The sequence below is a fragment of the Cervus elaphus genome, chromosome 5, assembly GCF_910594005.1.
Source record: "Cervus elaphus chromosome 5, mCerEla1.1, whole genome shotgun sequence".
Taxonomy (NCBI): Eukaryota; Metazoa; Chordata; class Mammalia; order Artiodactyla; family Cervidae; genus Cervus; species Cervus elaphus.
The window spans coordinates 112,285,910-112,305,015 of NC_057819.1; the positions used below are offsets into that span (position 1 = coordinate 112,285,910).

Here is a 19,106-nt window from a genome sequence, read left to right on the forward strand (position 1 = left end):
TAGACCTTTATATTATATTAATAGATCCAGTGCTCAATCCCTTGTTGGACTGAGTTCTTTGAGGGTAGGGGCTTAACCTCCACTCATCTTTACAAATAGCTCTGACACAGAGCCTGGCCCATGAGAATGCCACGAATGCTATCAGAACAAAAGAAAATGATCAGCAAAGGCAGGAGTCTTGTTGTCCAACAAGATCTTCTTTTGCAGACTGGTCTCCAGTCCAAGGTCTTTTCATTTGTCCTGCTTCCATAAGGGCCTGATTCCTGAGTGGGGCAGGTTTGTCCCAAGGCTCAGCTCTCACAGTAGGCTGCAGTTCAACTTACAGGAAGCACTTGATGAATAGTTGGATGGCATCACCAATTCAATGGACAAGAACTTGGGAGAACTCCAGGAGATGGTGAGGGACAGGGAGGCCTGATGTGCTACAGTCCACAGGGTCACAAAGAGTTGAACATGACTGAGCGACTGAACAACACCACTTGATGAATAAGTGCCACATCCACAGGAGAGCATCATCCCTTTAAAAGCCAGTGATGGGATTTCCTCAATGCCACAGGGGGTGAGAATCCACCTGGCAAGGCAGGGGACACAGGTTCGATCTCTGGTCGGGGAAGATTCCACATGCTGCAGAGCAACTAAAGACTGTGCACCACAACTGCTGAGCCAGCGCTCTAGACCCACAAGCCATAACTACTGAGCCCGTGAGCTGTAACTACTGAAGCCCGCGCACCCTAGAGCCGGTGCTCCACAACAAGAGAAGCCACCACAATGAGAAGCCTGTGCATTGCAACGAAGAGTAGCCCCAGCTCACTGCAACTAGAGAAAGCCCAAGTGTGGCAATGAAAACTCAGTACAACCAAAAAAAAGAGAAAAAGGAAAAAAACCTAGAGATAAAGGAGTAAGAGGTACCACTGGTGACACTATATAGGTCAGGTTCAAAATGGAACACTATGTCCAGACCTGGACTCCCAGTTCTAAGAAGGAAACAATAGAAACCATGTAGGGAGCTGTGACAATAATCAAAGGATTGGCTTGTGTTCGATCAAAGATTCTTTATATTTTGGATTTTAGGAAAAATCATGAGAACTATTTGAAATATCAAAGATAAACATGACATGCAGTGTTTAACCATTCTTGATTAAGCTGTGACTTTATACATTTTCTAACCTGAAACCACCATAACAATATATTTGTTTTTTTTTTAATCAAAACTTGCTGACTTAGTTAGCCTTTTATTTTTTTGCTGAGACTTTAAGTGTTTTGCATGCATTCATCAAACCAACCTATGAAATGCAAATTAACTCAACCTCTGTATTTCAGTATTTCCTGAATCACTTTATACCACTGAAGATAACAAAAAAAGTTCTTTGAACACTTTTCTTTTTTAAAATTTAATTTAATTTATTTATGTTTGGCTATGTTAGGTCTTCACTGCTGCTTGGGCTTTTCTCTAGTTATGGCAAGCAGGGACTACTCCTTAGTTGTGGTGTGTGGGCTTCTCATTGCAGTGACTTCTCTTGAGCACAGGTTCTGGGATGTGCGGGCTTTAGCAGCTGGGGCTTATGGGCTCAGTAGTTGTGGCTCCCAGGCTCTAGAGCACAGGCTCAATAGTTGTGGTGCAGGGGGTTAGTTGCTCTGAGGCATGTGGGAACTTCCCAGATCAGGGTTCAAACCCGTGTCTCCTGCATTGGCAGTCAGATTCTTTACCACTGAGCCCCCAGGGAAGCCCCTCTATTGCCACTTTTCTAATTTGAAATTCCTAAAAAGGTCATGGGGGTAGGAAGTAAGGTGGTAACCTTTCTTCAAAATCACTAATTTTGAACTTATTGTTCATAGCGGATATTTTACTCATGTTTTCCCCTACTTCCAGGACAATCAAGACATATATACATACGAAAGTGTCTATTAATTAGTATGTGTGTTATTCTACTTTTGCTAACTAAATAATATATAACCTTCAAAAACACATAACTAATAAAGTCATTTTTCCAAAAGTAGAAAAAAACTAAATGCCCATTAACTAATAAATGAATGGATAAAATGCAGTGAATCCATATAATAGAATATTATTCAGCTATAAAAAGGAATGAAGTGCTACCACATGGATGAACCCTGAAAACATTATGCTGAGTGAAAGAAGGCAGATATAAAAGGCTACACAGTTTATGATTCTATTCATGTGACAAGTTCAGAATAGGCAAATTCTTAGAGACAGAAAGTAAATTAATGGTTGATGGGGGCTGAAGAGGGGGGAACAGGAGTGACTGATAAGGGGTACAGGGTTTCTTTCAAAGTGACAAAAATGTTATGAAATTAGAGTGGTGATGGTTGTATAACTTTTTGAATACATTAAAAACCACTGAATTGTACACTTTAAAAGGGTGAATTTAATGGCACATGAATTATGTCCCAATATGTCTTGAAAATAAAAAAATAGCTAATCATGAAAACAACAAAAGTTCTGTTGATTTTTAAGCAAGTCATTGAATTTTTGATGAGTTTCGGTATTCTCAACTCTAAAATGAAGAGGTGGGATCAGATGCTCTCTCTAATTTGTCTTGCTTTAAATATTAATGATTCTACTTGGAATATCGGAGTTTCATAACTTGAGAATTTCTCACAGTAAGAGCTTTGTCTATTGTCTGAAATATGGAACTTCAAGTAACGATGCCCAGCTGACTAAGCTTAAGCATGTTGCTTAAAGATGTCAAAACCTAAGTTTTAGGTTTTTAAGAGTAAACATTTCTCTTTAAAAATAAGAAGGAAATACAACTCCTTGATAAAACTAAGCATGCCATCAGGATAAAAAGCAGAAGCAGTGCACACTAATGGAATTCAGTTGGCCAGCTCCTAACACCATAAAATAGGCTTTATCTAAAACAAAAGTTTCCTTTCACTCAAAACGGGTACAGTTAAACTACTCAAGATTTCCACTCCATTTTTCCTGAGTTTCACATTATTTCTGTCACATTCTTGTAATCTGTTTTAGAATTTTTAAACTATTCAATTGCAACTACTACCATCAAGCACCAGATCCCATGAGGATTTATACCTACTCTAAATAAGCAACTGGTTCAAGTAACCAAATAAAAATAGCAGGCAATCCAAGCTGCAGAACCAGTGAAATGAAAGTCGCTCAGTCATGTCCAGCAACGCTATGGACTATACAGTCCATGGAAATCTCCAGGCCAGAATACTGGAGTGGGTTGCCATGCCCTCCTCCAGGGGATCTTCCCAACCCAGGGATCGAACCCAGGTCTCCCACATTGCAGACAGATTCTTTACTGTCTGAACCACCAGGAAAGCCTAAGAATACTGGAGTGGGTAGCCTATCCCTTCTCCGAGGGATCTTTCTGACTCAGGAATTGAACTGGGGTCTTCTGCATTGTGGCAGATTCTTTACCAACTGAGCTATCAGTGAGGAAGCCCAACCAGGCTGATGGTCAATTATATGGGTCAAAGGACAACTGCAGGGATGTTACACAAAAAGGTTTCAGGTCGTTTCAACTCAAGAATGAAAGGAAATAAAACCACAACTGATACACGGGAAGACATCTGGTGTTTCAACCAATTGCCACCAGGCATGTAATTCAAAACATGGAATAAAATATGAAATTCCCAGAGCCAACTATAAACATCACAATAAATCATATGAGTGGACAAGTACATGATTTGGGGGCCCTGTGCAAAGAAAATCCTTGTGGTTTTAATGAACTCTGCCCTAGCCACCCCTTAAGCTGCTTCTACCCTCAATCTTTGCCATTTCAGTTAATGGCAACTGCATTCTTCATCACATTGCACATCAATCTGTTAAGAAATCCTGCTGGTTCTATCTTTATACTATATAGAGTTAGAACACTTTGCACCACCTCTACAGTTGCCAAGACAATTTTCTCTTGCTTGAATTATTGCAATGGCCTCCTAACTGGACTCCCCAGTTTCTAATTTTGCTCCCAATACAACCTATTCTCAGTAGCAAGTAGAGTGATTTTTTTTCAAATGAGAAGTCCAATCATGTCACCTCTCTGTTCAAAACCTTCTGAAGATTTTTAATTTCACTTAGAGTAAAAGCCAACATCTTTACAATGGTCTACAAGGCCTGGTAAGATCTGGTTTCCTATTTCCTCTCTGGCCTCACGTCCCATTACTCACTTTCTTCCAGCCACACAGGATTACACTTCTTTGAATTCAAGCCCCAGGGCCTTTGCACTTGCTTTTTCCTAGTGATCTGCAGGGCTCTCCCCTCATGCTTTTAAGTCTGTTAAAAGGTCAGCTGGCTGATGGTTCTCCTAACTCACCTTCAGCCCCCAGTACCTGCTTTATTTTTCTCAATAGCAATTACTACCTTACAAAACATCAAACAAAACTGTATGTTACTTTTTCATTTTGTTTCTAGTCTGTTTTTCCCAATGAGAATATAAACTCCACGCGGGCAGGTTTTTTTGTATTTTGTTTACTATTGCAACCTAACACCTAGAACAGCAGGTGCTCACTAAATATGTCCAGAACAGGTGTTGCATGAACTCACCAGTCTCACCCAGGTCAGTGCTCTGAAGAAATGTACGGCAGCGCTCCTTGTGCTCCTCAAGGGAACTTCTCTGCTTGTAACTCCTTCCGCAAAACTCACATTTATAAGGTTTCTCAACTATAAGGAGAGCACAAGGGGCACTCAGTGACCCTCAGGGGTTATAGAACAAACGGTGTATTGGGGCCCTGTGAAAACTGTCCCCTAGGAAGGAGACTGCTGAGAGAAGTCAGAGAACTTGGATACTTGTGCATCTACATTACTTTTAAATTCAGTAAACTGAAACAAGGTTATAGCCTATGATTGTCATGTACTCTTTGAAAGGATAGGTTCCTTCCACAAATGAAAGGATTTAGACTTAATGACTATCCTGGAGCACAGTGTTTTGGCTCCAAATCCAATCTTGCTTCTTCAGGAAAAAAATACAAAAAGGAACATTTTATTTTTCAAGGAGATTCGTGTGGTTTAAGAATGAAGTAGGAAGAGATCCTGTATTCTGTGACAACCAGCTGGCTGTAAGTAAAGAATGCTGCAGTTTGTGGATATTAGCCACTAAAAGTCTTTTTAGAGCACTGACCTATTTCAATAAATGTAGCTTGTGGCTATAGCAAAGTCTGGGCTCAATTAATAAAAACTGACCTAACCAACTGAGGGTCGTTTTGAATAATAGAAATAAGAAGGAATTTCAAAAAATGACTTCATCTTAATTTATAAGACAAAGCAAAAATTTCCTCAAAAGTTCATCCATATAGTACAGGCCACCTTTAATCTCCTAACTCCTCCAAATGCCTTACTGTTATAAATAATAGCTTCAACTCTGTGTGCAGGGCTCACCTTTCTGACTTGTCAATAAAATGTACACCAGAAATTTTTCAGAATTTTAGGGACTGAGATTTTTTTTTTGAATTTATTTTCAAGTCCTCTTGCTCTGTTTAAAATAGAGCCTTTGGGCTTAAAGCACTAAAAGATCCTTATGGAATCACAAATTAAAATAAATGCAGGTTTTCTGGGGCCAGGAATGTTAAGTTTCTACATAAAGTGAGGTCCTCTAGAATCTTAAAAATAACTGCCATTGTTGGATCTTACCTGGAAAAAGCAATAGAAAAGAACTACTCTAATTTATGGGACCAAACTCAGCCTTAACTCACTACTTTGAACAATGAGCTGTAAAAGAAACCTTTCTACCCTTTACCATCTCTCACAGTGGGTCTTCTTGGGGCTCATTTGTTTAATCCTTAGTCTGAATTGTGATCAGTTGCGGGTTTAGGGCTGGGTTTTAGTCAAAGCAGAATGTGGATTAACATAAAAACAAGCCCTTTTTTTTCCCTTAAATTAAAATTTTGTCAGATAACATCAAGAACATGAGGTCCCAAATTTGAAAATAAACCCAGTTTTATTTTTCTAGGAGGGAAATTCTAAATGTTAGTTTAATGTGGTTAAAATAAGGAGTGAAAACATCAAGAGAGAACATAGCTTTTTATGAATTCTTATTGCTGCTCATCTTTTAGAGATTAAAAATAAATTGGGTGATCAAGAAGAAAGTTAGGTTTAAGAAATTTAGCTCATATACACCTAAAACTAATATAATGTTATATTTTTAATTATATCTATGAAAAAAAAAAAAAGAAAGTCTAGGCTAGAATGGCCCAAACTCCCCAAATAAGCCCAGATTAGCCAAAATTTACCCTCAACAGAGATTCATACCCAGTTTACAGTTTTATACAACTTACAAACTGTACATCATTTACTTTATCCAGACTTTTGAATGAATAGTATGTGTGTATATTTTTAGAAAAATAATCTTTTAATAAAGTTTGCCATAAAAATACTGAAGGCTATAATGTTTTTGCAAAAATTAAAAAAGCATTTTTACAGTGCAGGCTTCTCCTGTCTGACTGTGTTGTTCTCTAGGGGTGCAAAGATGGTAAGGAGATGATCATCCCCATTGAGCCAGACGGAGAGCAATTAATGTCTTAATGGAAGTGTAATTAGCCCTAGAGGTCTCTGCTGTTGTAACCCTTCAGAACCGGAGTGACAGATTAAAGCCTCCATACTTAACTCTTTCTAGTTTCCTCAATGGGCACGGAGAAACACATATTTACTAGATATGGAATGCTCATTGCTCTCACTTACCAGAATGTGTCCTAAGATGACCTGTGAGTGCATCTCTTCTCTGGCATGCGTAGTTGCAGAGGTGACACTTAAAAGGTTTTTCCCCTGTGTGCAGTTTAATGTGGCGGAGGAGGTTACCTTTCTGAGTAAAAGATGCCCCACACTGATTACACTGGAATGGGCGTTCACCTTTAAAAAGGACAAAAAGGAGATTTCTGATCACCCGGCAATTGGCGAAGCATATGCACAGATTCGATGCCTATGGCAAAAGCTCATGTTTAAGATAGTTTCTGTTCATTTTGGGATCAGATGGAAGCTGTATTTCAAGGGAAGCCTAGGACTGACTTAAGGAATCTTCCTTCTAGAAGAGAAAAAACACTCATCTGGCAAGGCTAGGTATCACCTTGCCTTGGATCAGAGCAAAAAAAATGAATAGCTTTAGAAGTGCTTTCTAGACTTAAGTTTTTTGCATTACTTAGCATTCCTTTTAAATAATCTCAATCTATAAAAGGAGTCACAGACTGAAGTCCTAATAAGGTATAGAGAGCCAGAAATGCTTTTTTTTTTTTTAATTGAAGAAATGCTTTTTAAAGTCTCCATAGCCTATGTTAGATGAAATCTATTGGGCTTGGTGGGAGTGTTAAGTTTGCATGCATCTCTATAGACTGCCTTTTTGTTGCCTGAAAATAAATTTTTTAAACTGTTAATAAAAATTGAATCCTTTCATCTACCAAATTTGAACCCAATACAATAAGGAGATCTGCTGTTTTAAAAGTTACGCAAAATATATGCAAGATGCTTAAAAAGCATATCACACAATTTAACTCCCACTTGTTACTGAAGAAAACTATTTGGCTGACCTAGAACACCCTGATCTCTACAGTCTTATTCGTAGCATTTGTGATATGCTTGTCAAATGCATGGTGAAGCAGGAATAAAAATCACTAGGTAAATGGAAATGCAGAGAGGGAAAGAGACATCAGAATCATTTAAAAAATCAATGAAAAGTAATCAAAAGTTAAGTTCTAAATTACACCACTTCTTTTCTTATGTGGTTGCATTAGGACAGTTTTCAGAACAATGGATAGAACAGACTATTTACCAGTATGGCTCCGCTTATGAACCATTAAGACATTGAAGCTAATGCAGGATAATCCACACACATCACAGTTCATCTTGCCACTGGTTGGCCTGCTACTATCATATGAGACAACGTGTCTCTCCAACTTAATGTTTTCATATTCATTATATTCTCTTGAATAGCTGTAAGGAATTTCAGGCTCTTCTGCATTTCCCATGGGCTCTGGCTTTAAAACATTCTCATCCCTTTCACTGTATTCATCTTTCACTTTCATTGAATCATCTGCAGGGAGGAAAATGCAAGAAATGAACAATGATTGTTTTTGCAGCTATCAAAGCAGCTGAAAGAACAGAGACCCACAACTGACAATTAAATACCAAATGAAGCTAAAAATATTGTACATCTACAAAACAAGAAAACAGCATTAGGATGATCACTGATTATTTGAATTCAGAGCCACAGTCAGGGGAAAACACAAGACACACGTGTATACACACACACACACACACACACACACACACGCAAAATAGATGACAGCATTTTAGGCCATTCAGAAAATTAGAGATAACAGATTTTAGCTATGACTGCTCAGAGCAACTATGAAAAAAACATTTTGAGCAATTTTTCTCCAGTACCGGGGGAGAAGAAAGGTTCTCAGATTTATTACCTTTTTTGGTGGCTGCAATTACAAGGCAAGGTGATGTGCTCTTTGGTTTCAAGAAGAAAATACTATTTTAATTCTTCAATTGCATCTAATTTACGCCACTGAGAGTTGAATAATTAACAAATTTTTTTTTTTTCCTGATTTTAAGCCATGCCTTGCCTCTTCCCCTTCCTTGTATACAAACTGCTAAAATGAGTCTTATCTCTCTCTCTCTCTTGGAACTGATAAAGAGACAACGCTGAACGTAGAGGAAGCTGGCAGTACTAGTGAAATACTGTTGAGAAAGATAAAAGGAGAAGTAATCCTTTAACATAACCTTCTAAGGAGTCACTTTCATTGACACAGGTAAATGAAGCTCAACCTAAGCAAGGGGAACAGCACCAAAAACCAATACCCAAGTTAGGGAGGGCTAAACTCGAAGCCCTAGAATAAAGCACTGGATAGGAGGGGTGTGGCTGGCCCAAGTAAGTTGGCTGATCAAGTACTATTTCAATAAGAGTTGCAACACTCTTAAGCTGAAGAACATAAGAAATGAAGAAGGCAAAAATTTATGTACTGATACTAAGAAAACCTAAAATATTTGCCTGATGTAATAAAAATAAATATTTATAAGGGATTTTTCATATATAAAACATGCTGCATAAATGCTCACTTTAAAAAAAATTCATTCTTAAAAACTGGAAATTGTAATACTCCATGGGAATCATAAGTCAATGGGATTTCAGGGCTGGAAGAGAATTCAGAGATCATCTGATCCAACCCTTGTTCTTCAGATGAGGAAATCCGGGAACAGAGATGTTTTGGGGACTAGCCCACAGTTACACAGCCAGTTAATAGCAGATGAACTGGAATTAGAACAATGAACTTGGATTTGCCCTTGCACTCTGACACATAGAGTCTAATTTGCTCCTTATATCATATTCCACACTCCCTCGTGAGTGGTGTAGATGTTAAAGACCAAAACACTTTGAAGAAAAGATTTTTAAAAAAATGACATCCCTTCCAAACAACACCAGTAAGTGCAGCTCCTGTTGCCACACAGGAGGAAGTATAACTGCAGCTGTGCCTGGCTTGCTACCTTCTACTCAAGTTTCAATTTTCACTTCTATCAAGGTTACCTTTCATCTATATTAACTGTGTTTGCTTAATAGAGCAAGACAGGGCCTAACCACCAACAGAGGAGCCATGCGGCAGTACTGTTCCGCTGCTTCTCACCACGGTTCACGGTTCATAACCTTTTGCTCTTTGATTAGAAGAGATGCAGGGCTGCAGGAAACATCCAGTGTGTTTCAAAGTGGCCCATCCTATGCATCTGGATTGTATATGAATTGATATCTATTTCCTACATGGAGAGAGATTCATCCCCTTCCTTGGACACATCTTGCCTGCTTTCAGATGGAATTTGTTTCCTTAAGTGGTTTTTGCTTTTTAAATTTTTTTTTTTTAAAGAGAAGGATGCACCTGAAGCTTGTACCCTCCTCTTTCCTCCATCACTCCAGCTGCGGGTGATATCCCACCAAAGCTTGAGTGCTCTTCAGTTTGCATGTAGGCGTTTAAAACAACCTCAACGGAAAACTTCAGCTACTGAAAACCAAAAACAGCATATAGAAAAGGCCAGCAGAAGTGGATCCTTTTCATCTGGGTTATAAAATGTTAATATGAACAGACTCAGGCTGTTCTGTGGTCCATGATAATTAAAATCTGGTAAGATCAGTGTTTTGAGTCTTTCTGAAAACACAAGACATAAGAAGGTTGCTCCTTCTCTCAGGATTTTGGCTTTAATGGGCTTGACCTAGAACTCAACACTATACCGACCTAGCTCAAAACAAATCCTTGGCTTTTGTTCTTGAGGACTTAGCTGTAGAACAAGGAAGACAGTATTTGAGACTCAGGGCTCTAAGGGAACAAATCCAAGCACATGAACAGGAAATTGAGGAAGTCCCTTGGACTTACTGGACCAAGAGAGTTCCTGATTTGCTCTTGCGGTCTTACCAGTTTTAGATAAAAGATACGGATGGCCTCTCTGCATGGTTACTGAGGATCAACAATTCATTATGGTTTACCGTGTGAAGATAAACAAAGCTGAATACTAGAATACATTAGTATATAAGACACAAAAGGGATTCCTGAGAGATTGTTGGGCTTAGCACCTAGTCTCCAAATATAGTCCACCAAAACTACTAGAAGAGAAACTAGTCTGCTCTAAGGACTAAGAGATTCATTCCATTCCTTGGGAGGAAAATTTGTAGGAGCAGAGGAAAGGGAGTGGGAGGGACATTCTACTTAGTGTCCCTTGAAAACATTAATAAATATATCTAGTGGTAAATAACCCACCTGCCAACGCAGGAGACGTAAGAGATGCAGGTTCGATCCCTGGATTGGGAAGATGCCCTGGAGGAGGGCATGGCAACCCACTCCAGTATTCTTGCCTGGAGAATCCCATGGACAAAGGAGCCTGGTAGGCCCCAGTCCATAGGGTTGCAAGGAGTCAAACACAACTGAAGCGACTTAACACATGCACACACTAAAATCGAACTTACCACTTTGAGCCCCAAACTGCTTCTAATGTTTGATGTCTTTTTTTCCCATCTGTACCTGCAGCATTCAGGATCTTAGTTCCCCAACCAGGGATCGAACCTGGGCATCCTGCATTTATTGGGAGCTCGGAGTCTTAACCACTGGACCACCAGTGTAGTCCCTATGACATCTCAGAGTCACACACGGCATCTTCCTTCTTCCATTCTCCAAATCTTGAAATTGGACGACCTTTCCATCCAATCTCCACATCAAGTCAGTCTCCAAGACCTATAGATTCTATGTTCTTGAGATCTCTAGATGCCAACTCCTCTTTTCTATTCTCTTCGAAATTTAGTTTAGCCTCTCATTCCATCACACTTAAACTCTCTCAACATTCCCTTTCTAGATAGATTTAATACAAAAGTAACCTGTGCTTATGTCTCTACAATCTCAAAACTGATATAAAATTGCTTGTAATCTGGATTCTGTCTTCTTAATTCACTGAATCTGCTCCCCTAAAGATCTTCAATAAACTCATGATTCTTAAATCCAGTGGTTTTTTTGTGTGCCATTCTCCCCAACTTCTCTGCAGCCCTTGATACTGTTGACCACCATTCCTTCTTCTTCTGTATTCCTACATCTTCAGTGAAACTGAAACTTCTTTCCTCACCTTCTGTGAGTGGGTGTGTAAGTCGCTCAGTCGTGTCTGACTCTTTGCGATCCCGTGGACCATACAGGCCGATTCTGTATGGCCAGAATACTCCAGGCCAGAATACTGGAGTGGGTAGACTTTCCCTTCTCCAGGGGATCTCCCCAACCCAGGGATTGAACCCAGGTCTCCCGTATAGCGGGCAGATCCTTTACCAGCTGAGCCACAAAGGAAGCCCAAGAACACTGGAGTGAGTAGCCTGTCCCTTCTCCAGCTGATCTTCCCAACCCAGGAACTGAACCAGGGTCTCCTGCATTGCAGGTGGATTCTTTACCAACTGAGCTGTGAGGGAAGCCCACCTTCTGATTACTTCCTTCTAGCTCCTTTCCCCGTTCTGCCTCCTAAATACTGTCTGTATCCTTCTTTCTTCTTCCCTGCTAGACCTCCTTCCCTATGGCAATTTTATCCACTTTTAAGGCTTCAACTAGCACCCCAAATATATATATCTCAAGGTATAATTTCTCTCCCCTTCTTCTGTCCTCTGTTCCCAAAGGCCTCCTAGGTATCTTCACAGTTACTCAGGTTAGAATCTTTACAGTTATCTTTCCTCCCTCTCTTTTGCATCCCCACATTTAATCACTCACTGGTTCTATTTCTGCACCCTCTCTTCAATCTGCTTCTCTTCTTCACTATTTTGCATGCTCATTATCCCAAATCTCAAACTCTGATTGCTCTCCTTACGATCTACTGTGGTAGCCTTCACATGGTTCTCTCTGCCTTCTTTCTCCTTTCCAGCACATCCTATGCTCTGCCACCAGATGGTTCATGTAAACGATAGCTCTGGTCACATCATGAGCCTGTCCAAATTCTCCAATAGTCTCTGCTGCCAACAACATGAAATGCAAACTCAGAAACAAAGAATTTAAAAGACCTTTCAATGTGTGGCCCCAACTATCTTTGTAATGTTGATTTGGAATATTCAGGTATCTTTAATGAAACTAAACAACTTCTGAATATTCTTCCTTTTATTATTTCCACTGCTAAAAAGATCTTTCTCCAACACTGCCAAAGGTCCAAATCCAACACATCTTTTAAGGCTAAATTAATTTGCCATTTTCCTCTATTATGCCTTTCCTGTTCCCCCAGCTGCAAAATAATCCGTTCCTTCTTTCTCTGAGTTACTTATAAAGTCACTTCACCTCCCATATGGACACATAAGCTATCTGAGGTCAGAAGTTACACAGGATTGGGTTTTTTTGTTTTGTTTTTTAAACTCAGTATTCCCTATGACACTGCTTGAAGGTTGTGGGTTTTAAAATACAAATTTTAGGGGTCCCAAACTTTCAGGGTGTGAGGACTGGAAACATGCATTAAAAATATGCTTTCCAGGCAAATCTTATGCACAATGGAGTTTGAGAACTGCTGCTCTAGAATATGACAGAGCGTAAAGTACATACACAGTAAATACTTAGTACATGGATCTACTACTATGTTAGCCTCCTAACTGGTCTACAGTGGATATGACCTCTCTTTTAGACTATATCCTGTTATCGAATTAATCAGCCTGTAGTACTAAAACCCTTGTTCAGAAACTTTCAAGGATTTCATTTTGTTTACAGAATCCCAACTCCTCAGTGAGACATTCAGGGGCCTGTCCAGAACCTGCCCCGAGCTGACCTGACCATCTCATATCTCACGAGATTCCCTGAATCACCCTTCTCTCTAGACTAGAATCTTGCCCATTCAAAGTGAGGTCCTTGGATCCGCTGTTCCAGCATGCCTCCCAGGAGCTTATTAGGAATGCAGACTCTTAGGCCTCACCCTAGACCTACTGGATCCAATTGTGCATTTCAACAAATCCTCAAGGATTCTTATACACATCAAAGTTTGAGAAGCACAGTAGTCATCTTACTAATTGCAGCTTTCCAAGCCTCTTCTCCAGTCTTTTCTTTACCTAAAATGCCCTTCCCCACATCAACATTCTATTCAAACCTGCAGATGCTGTTTAAATGCCATTTCTTCCATGAAGTTTTCCTTGATACTTGAAACTAGCAAAAAATTCTCCTGTTTCTGTTTTCATATAGCACTACACATAAAACCAATAATACTGTTCCACAGATTTATATTATACATTCAGAGATGTTCATTTTTCCTTGATTTTTCAGTTGTCAATGACTGGCAACACTGAACTGTTACTACACTTGATCTTAGCCAAAAGGCTGAGAAGCAATTGAACTGTTAATAAAGGCAGAAAATCTTAAAGATCTGGCAAGAAATACTTGAATATACTTGAGGAATAGTCCCACAGTATCCCGAAGTCTTTTGTACAGTAAACAGACCTTTCGTAATGTGAATAATCTGCCATTTCGGTTTTGTAAATTCTAGTCTCTTATTATATGTATCAGGTTTCTTAGACACATGACTTTGGTCGCCACTTAAAAGACTACCAGGAATCTTCATAGGCACTAGCAATATTTTATTTCTTAAGGCAGGTGGTGGGTCCATGGATGCTTGTTATTATTCTTTATACATGTAATTATATTTGCCTTTTTGTATGTATCATATACTTCATAATAAAAAATGTTAAAGGCTCCTGAGTAAATTTTTTATAATTGAGCTTGTGGAGAAAAGAACATACCGAACCACAAATTGCTGATAAAGGTAATTGCTAAACATTCCCAGAGGGGGGAAAAAAAGATGTCTAAATTGAATCTAACCCATAGAAAATTAGATTAGGTTGCACTTCTTTCTAAAGGAGCTACTCTGGGGTACAATTGCTCCCATCTTTGTCTACGTTCTGGAGGCCACTTAGGAAGATGACACACACTAACACACACACACACCCCAGAGAGAATTTTGTAGGCTGAGGAGAACAAAGGCTTGGCTCACTGGGGCTGATGCACATGGTTTCATTTCCTGGGGTGATGGTTATCACATGAAAGGCTTGCACTCCAGAGTAGACATTTTTGGTTTCACCTGAGACACTGCAAAAACAATGGGTCTTGGAAAGGATCCAACATCTAAATCCTTCAGGGGCAATAGCAGTCTCAGCCAACTGTGCCTCAGTTTGTTTTTACAGGCACATAAAATGCTCAGTTGGAGAGAAGAACCTATCAAAGATGGCAAACAGAAGAGGCAACTTGGATGTCTTGGATAGCATGTTTTTAGTATGAACTTCACAGTGTAAAAAGCAGGTTCTGAATTTCCACTCTGAACCATGAGATCTCAGAATCCAACTCAAAGAACAAAGTTTGAAATAATACCTTCTAGTTTGCCAGAGATGTTGTGAGAAGGGACAAAACCAGATAGCGGCTTTAGACAGGGAAGACACAAAACGGGATGTTGTTTAAGTGTTTTACAAGGATTGGGGGTCATAACCATGAAATCCTCAGCACATGCAAAAGTCAACTGGATAACAAAGAAGCTTAATCATCTTAATGTGGCATTTTAATGATGCCACTGATTTGCTATGCCAATTCAGAGATAATGAGGCCCTAATGCTACAGATGTTCAGCCAGGCTAAAAGAAAAGGGGGGTGGGCTTTTCTAGCATGCCATTTTCTAACTATCCAATTAAACAAATTGTGAAAGCATCTAAATAGTTTACCAGGTTTTGACAGCTGTTAATAGGATTTAGAAGCTTGAAGCACTAAAGAGCAAAATGGGAGATACATGTACTGTAGGTATTTAGTCTATAGAGTTTGTTGCTATCACCCAATATAGCAAAAATAGATTAACTAGAACAGTTTTCCTTATAAAATTAATGCCTGTAGTCCTTTCCCACAATGGCTTCTTTGTAGTACAAACAAGAACACTGAAATTATGGGTCATTTTCATTTTCTAATTTACATTTTTATGTGTAAAGTGAGGAGGGAGAAAAACCAATGATATTTTGAGAAGTAGAGAATATGAAGTTTTAGTATTTTCTAACCAGTAAAATAAAATTTCAATGAAAATAAAACTTTTGGTCATTGATAAATAGTATCCACTATGTTTTTATTTTTCTCTTCCTTTAAAATTTAAAATGATAGGCATCTTGTGACTTTAAAACACCTATTTTGAAATTAGGAAAAAATTGGTAAATATGAATTGGACTAAGAAGACATAAAATATTGATATCAATAGTGATGAGATAAGAGGTAGCAGTTTGGATAATATTTGATTTAAGTTCTCATTAAAACATATTCTTATCAGACTTTAAATTTGCGCTTAAAGAATCTAAACTGGTAATTAGTAAATCATGTCATTTTAAATTCAAGAGCATTAGCATGAAAACATGAAGAAAGTTTCAGCTGCAAAGGAACTACCCTTGATTTTACTAGAGACATTAATCGTTGTCTTATTATCTGACTATCAAATAACTCATTCATTGCCATAATAGTAAAAATAATTTTGCTTAATAATTTCAGTGCAACTCTTGCTTCTCCATTAGAACAAGAGGAGATTTATTACTTTTAATAAGAATACACTACACATCAGCAGTAGATATCCAAACTGCTACCTCTTCTCCCAACACTATTGATATCAATATTTTATCTCTTATTAGCCTGATTCACATTTACCAATTTTTTCCTAATTTTAAAATAGGTGTTTTACAGCCGATCAGTTGGGCTAAGTTCTTCAGCTACCATCAGGCCAGGTGAATTCTTTTTTTTTTTTTTTTCAGGTGAATTCTTTATCTTGAATTGTTGTGAGGACTGAAAAACATGATGTGTGGAGGTTCCTTCTAAACTATAAAAAAAAGTATACAAGTACATTTTTTCATGTCTGTCCATTATAGCTATGAACTTTCTCTATTGATTAATCTATGTGTTTATTATTTTATATTTATATTTCTGAGAAAGAACTGCTATCCATTGAAAAATAATGATTGAAAAAATATATATTTAAAGAGGTTAAGGTTTTAGATGTTGCCTAAACATACTAGAGATAGACTGAAGTATGGACTTGGTAGATATTTCATTTATAAATCCAGAAGAAAAAGATTTCTTTTCATTCACAATTTTCTTACATATAGAATATTCACTTTATCTTTCTATCTTTTAAAAAATTGAACAGAGCTCAATCCTAAAAATTTGAAGTATATTAAGACATAATTCTTAGGGACTTCCCTGGGGGTCCAGTGGTTAAGAATCTACCTTCTAATGTAAGGGACACAGATTTGATCCCTGGTCGGGGAACTAAGATATACCTCAGGGCTACTAAGCCTGTGTGCTGCAACTACTGAGCCAAATAAATAAATAAATATTAAAAAGAAACATAATTCTTAGAAAAATTAAAAAATTTTTGTCCAAATACAATTAAATTGGTTAAAAACATCCTAACTGTCATAACACCAAACTCAGGATCATGGGTAAAAGAAGGAATGAAAATGTCTTCTAAATATATTCAGAGCATAAGTAGTTCTTGTTATACATAGTACATGTGTGTGTTGTGTGTTAACTGTACAACAGTTAACATGTTTGTTTATTGCTTATTTCCTATACAGATTAGAAATATCATCAAGGCAGAAGCCAGGTTTCAGTAATATTTGTGTCCCTAGAACCTTTCAGAGGGCTCACTTATTGAATGAAAAAATGAATGAATGAACGAACTCCTTGGGCAGCCTGAACCAATTTAATGATAATTAAAAGGCCAGCCAAGGAAGAAGTCATAAGAGAAGAGGGTTCCATCCCTGGGTCAGGAAGATCCCCTGGAGAAGGAAATGGCAACTCGATCCAGTATTCTTGCCTGGGGAATCCCACAGAGGAGCCTGGCGGGCTATGGTTCACAGTATCGCAAAGAGTGGGACACGACTGAACGACTACACATAACATGAAAAGGAAGAAGTTGGTCCATCTGCTGTACCACCCCCTAGCTTGTCTACAACAGTCTGAAAATGAGCTATGAAGAGTTTCTCCTCATGATACATTAGGAAAAACCCCAAGCCCCACAGTGATAATAAGTTTTCTAGCTGATTTCTTTGCCAAGTGTGGTCTGGCTTCAGGCCCTCCTATTCTGCTACTTTGGAGCAGGCTGCCACTGATCAGCCCCAGCTCCTTGAACATCTTCCCTGAACTCTATTCATTCCTTCTTCTATTTCTACCTCGTTTATTTTCCATGTTTACTTGTCTTTCTCTGTCTCCTAGGTGTGAATGATCTCCAGGGGTCTGTTTCTTGAACTTTTCGGTTTTTTCACTTCACATATTCTCCTGATCCAACTTTTTTTGCTAATGACTCCCAAATCTATATTTTCAGCCAATCCTGCCTGCTGAGCCCAACAGATACTGCCAATCACCTCTTGGATTTCTTATGCTTGTTTCATACTCAGTCTAATGCATTGTTTCTCTCTTCTGTACTTCCTTTCCACATCTGCTCCCCTATGTTAGTTTCCACTTTCTTCTCTGTGTAGTGGCTCCTTGATGTCAATGTCTACACCCTCAACATTTAGCACTCTGCTGGGTACAAAGTTTGGCAACTGCTTACCAAATGAACAGAAGGAAGGAAAGAAAGAAGGCAAGAAGGAAGGAAGGAGCAAAAATTATTTGTTCTTTGCTTAGAGTACAAAATTAAGGCTGGAGATGTTTCCAAAATACTGCACAGATTGTAATTTTGCTTAAGGCTAGTATCTTAGGCCATGGCAGAGGAAAACAATAAATTGTATTTCTAACTTAAGGTATAGCAACCAAACACAAAGGGTATAGAGGATTCTTGAAAGAGAGAAAAATGAATATAAGAAGTAAGAATGAGAAGATTCTTGCTTTTTTAAACATTAAGTTAAAACAAAATATATACAAACTAATATAAAATTTACCACCTGCTACACATTATTTGGACTTTTCTTCCTCTCTGCTTCGTCCATTCCCCTATCTCTGTTTTCCAAAGAATGGAATTAGAGCACTAAGAAACACTGGAAGGAACTCAGTACTGACTTGTCCTGGGTGAATGTACATTAAAAGCACATAGGGAATAAGCTATTTTGTCACTGGAACATGTTAGTCCCTGAGGGTAAAGTGCAACTGCTTAACAGCTGCCCAGTGACACACTTCAAGACTGCAAGCAAAAAATGCACCCTAGCTCCACCAGAAACTGTGAAGGGAATATTGCCTGGCATAATAAAACCAGGACGGAATCCAGCCAACAAACTGGAGTACAAGCCCCTTTCTATTTCAAAAGGCAACTTCCAATGATCACAAATAGAGGTTTCTAATAACAGTATTCAAATAGCATCAGAATGAGTACTAATAATCATAAAGCAAGGACAGTATCATATTTCACTCTCCTTTTGCCCACTGAAAACAGATTTTAATGTCTTTTTTTTTCAGAGTTCTGATGAAAGAGCATGAACTTCGGAGTAACACAGGATCTAGGTTCAAGTTATACTAACTAGCCGTGTGATCTCGGCAAGTCACTTGACTTCTGTGAATTTTCTTATTTGTGCAATGAAGATAACATCTACACCTAAAAAGATAGTTACGGTAATTAAATTAGGCAAAATAATGTATATAAAGGCCTAGCATATTAGCTGACATATAATATCTTTGTGACCTTGGAATCGATTTCTTACATTTGATACCAAA

The 19,106-nt window shown here is 38.5% G+C and overlaps 1 protein-coding gene and 1 non-coding gene across 5 annotated transcripts in view; both read right to left on the bottom strand.

Moving 5' to 3' along the window:
- Positions 1-19,106, bottom strand: part of IKZF3 (IKAROS family zinc finger 3) — a 90,219-nt gene that overhangs the window by 20,686 nt on the left and 50,427 nt on the right. For 2 of the 4 annotated variants that reach the window (XM_043904431.1, XM_043904430.1), the window contains exons 4-6: positions 7,740-8,000; positions 6,659-6,826; positions 4,529-4,645 (exon numbers count right to left, since the gene is read on the bottom strand). The exons of the other annotated variants lie outside the window; for them this stretch is intronic. In XM_043904431.1, the coding sequence (XP_043760366.1) occupies positions 4,529-4,645; positions 6,659-6,826; positions 7,740-8,000 (546 nt within the window). The remainder of the gene's footprint in view (positions 1-4,528; positions 4,646-6,658; positions 6,827-7,739; positions 8,001-19,106) is intronic. 4 annotated transcript variants of the gene reach the window in all.
- Positions 13,585-13,779, bottom strand: LOC122695691. The gene has a single exon (XR_006341460.1). It is a non-coding gene; the product is annotated as a U2 spliceosomal RNA (small nuclear RNA).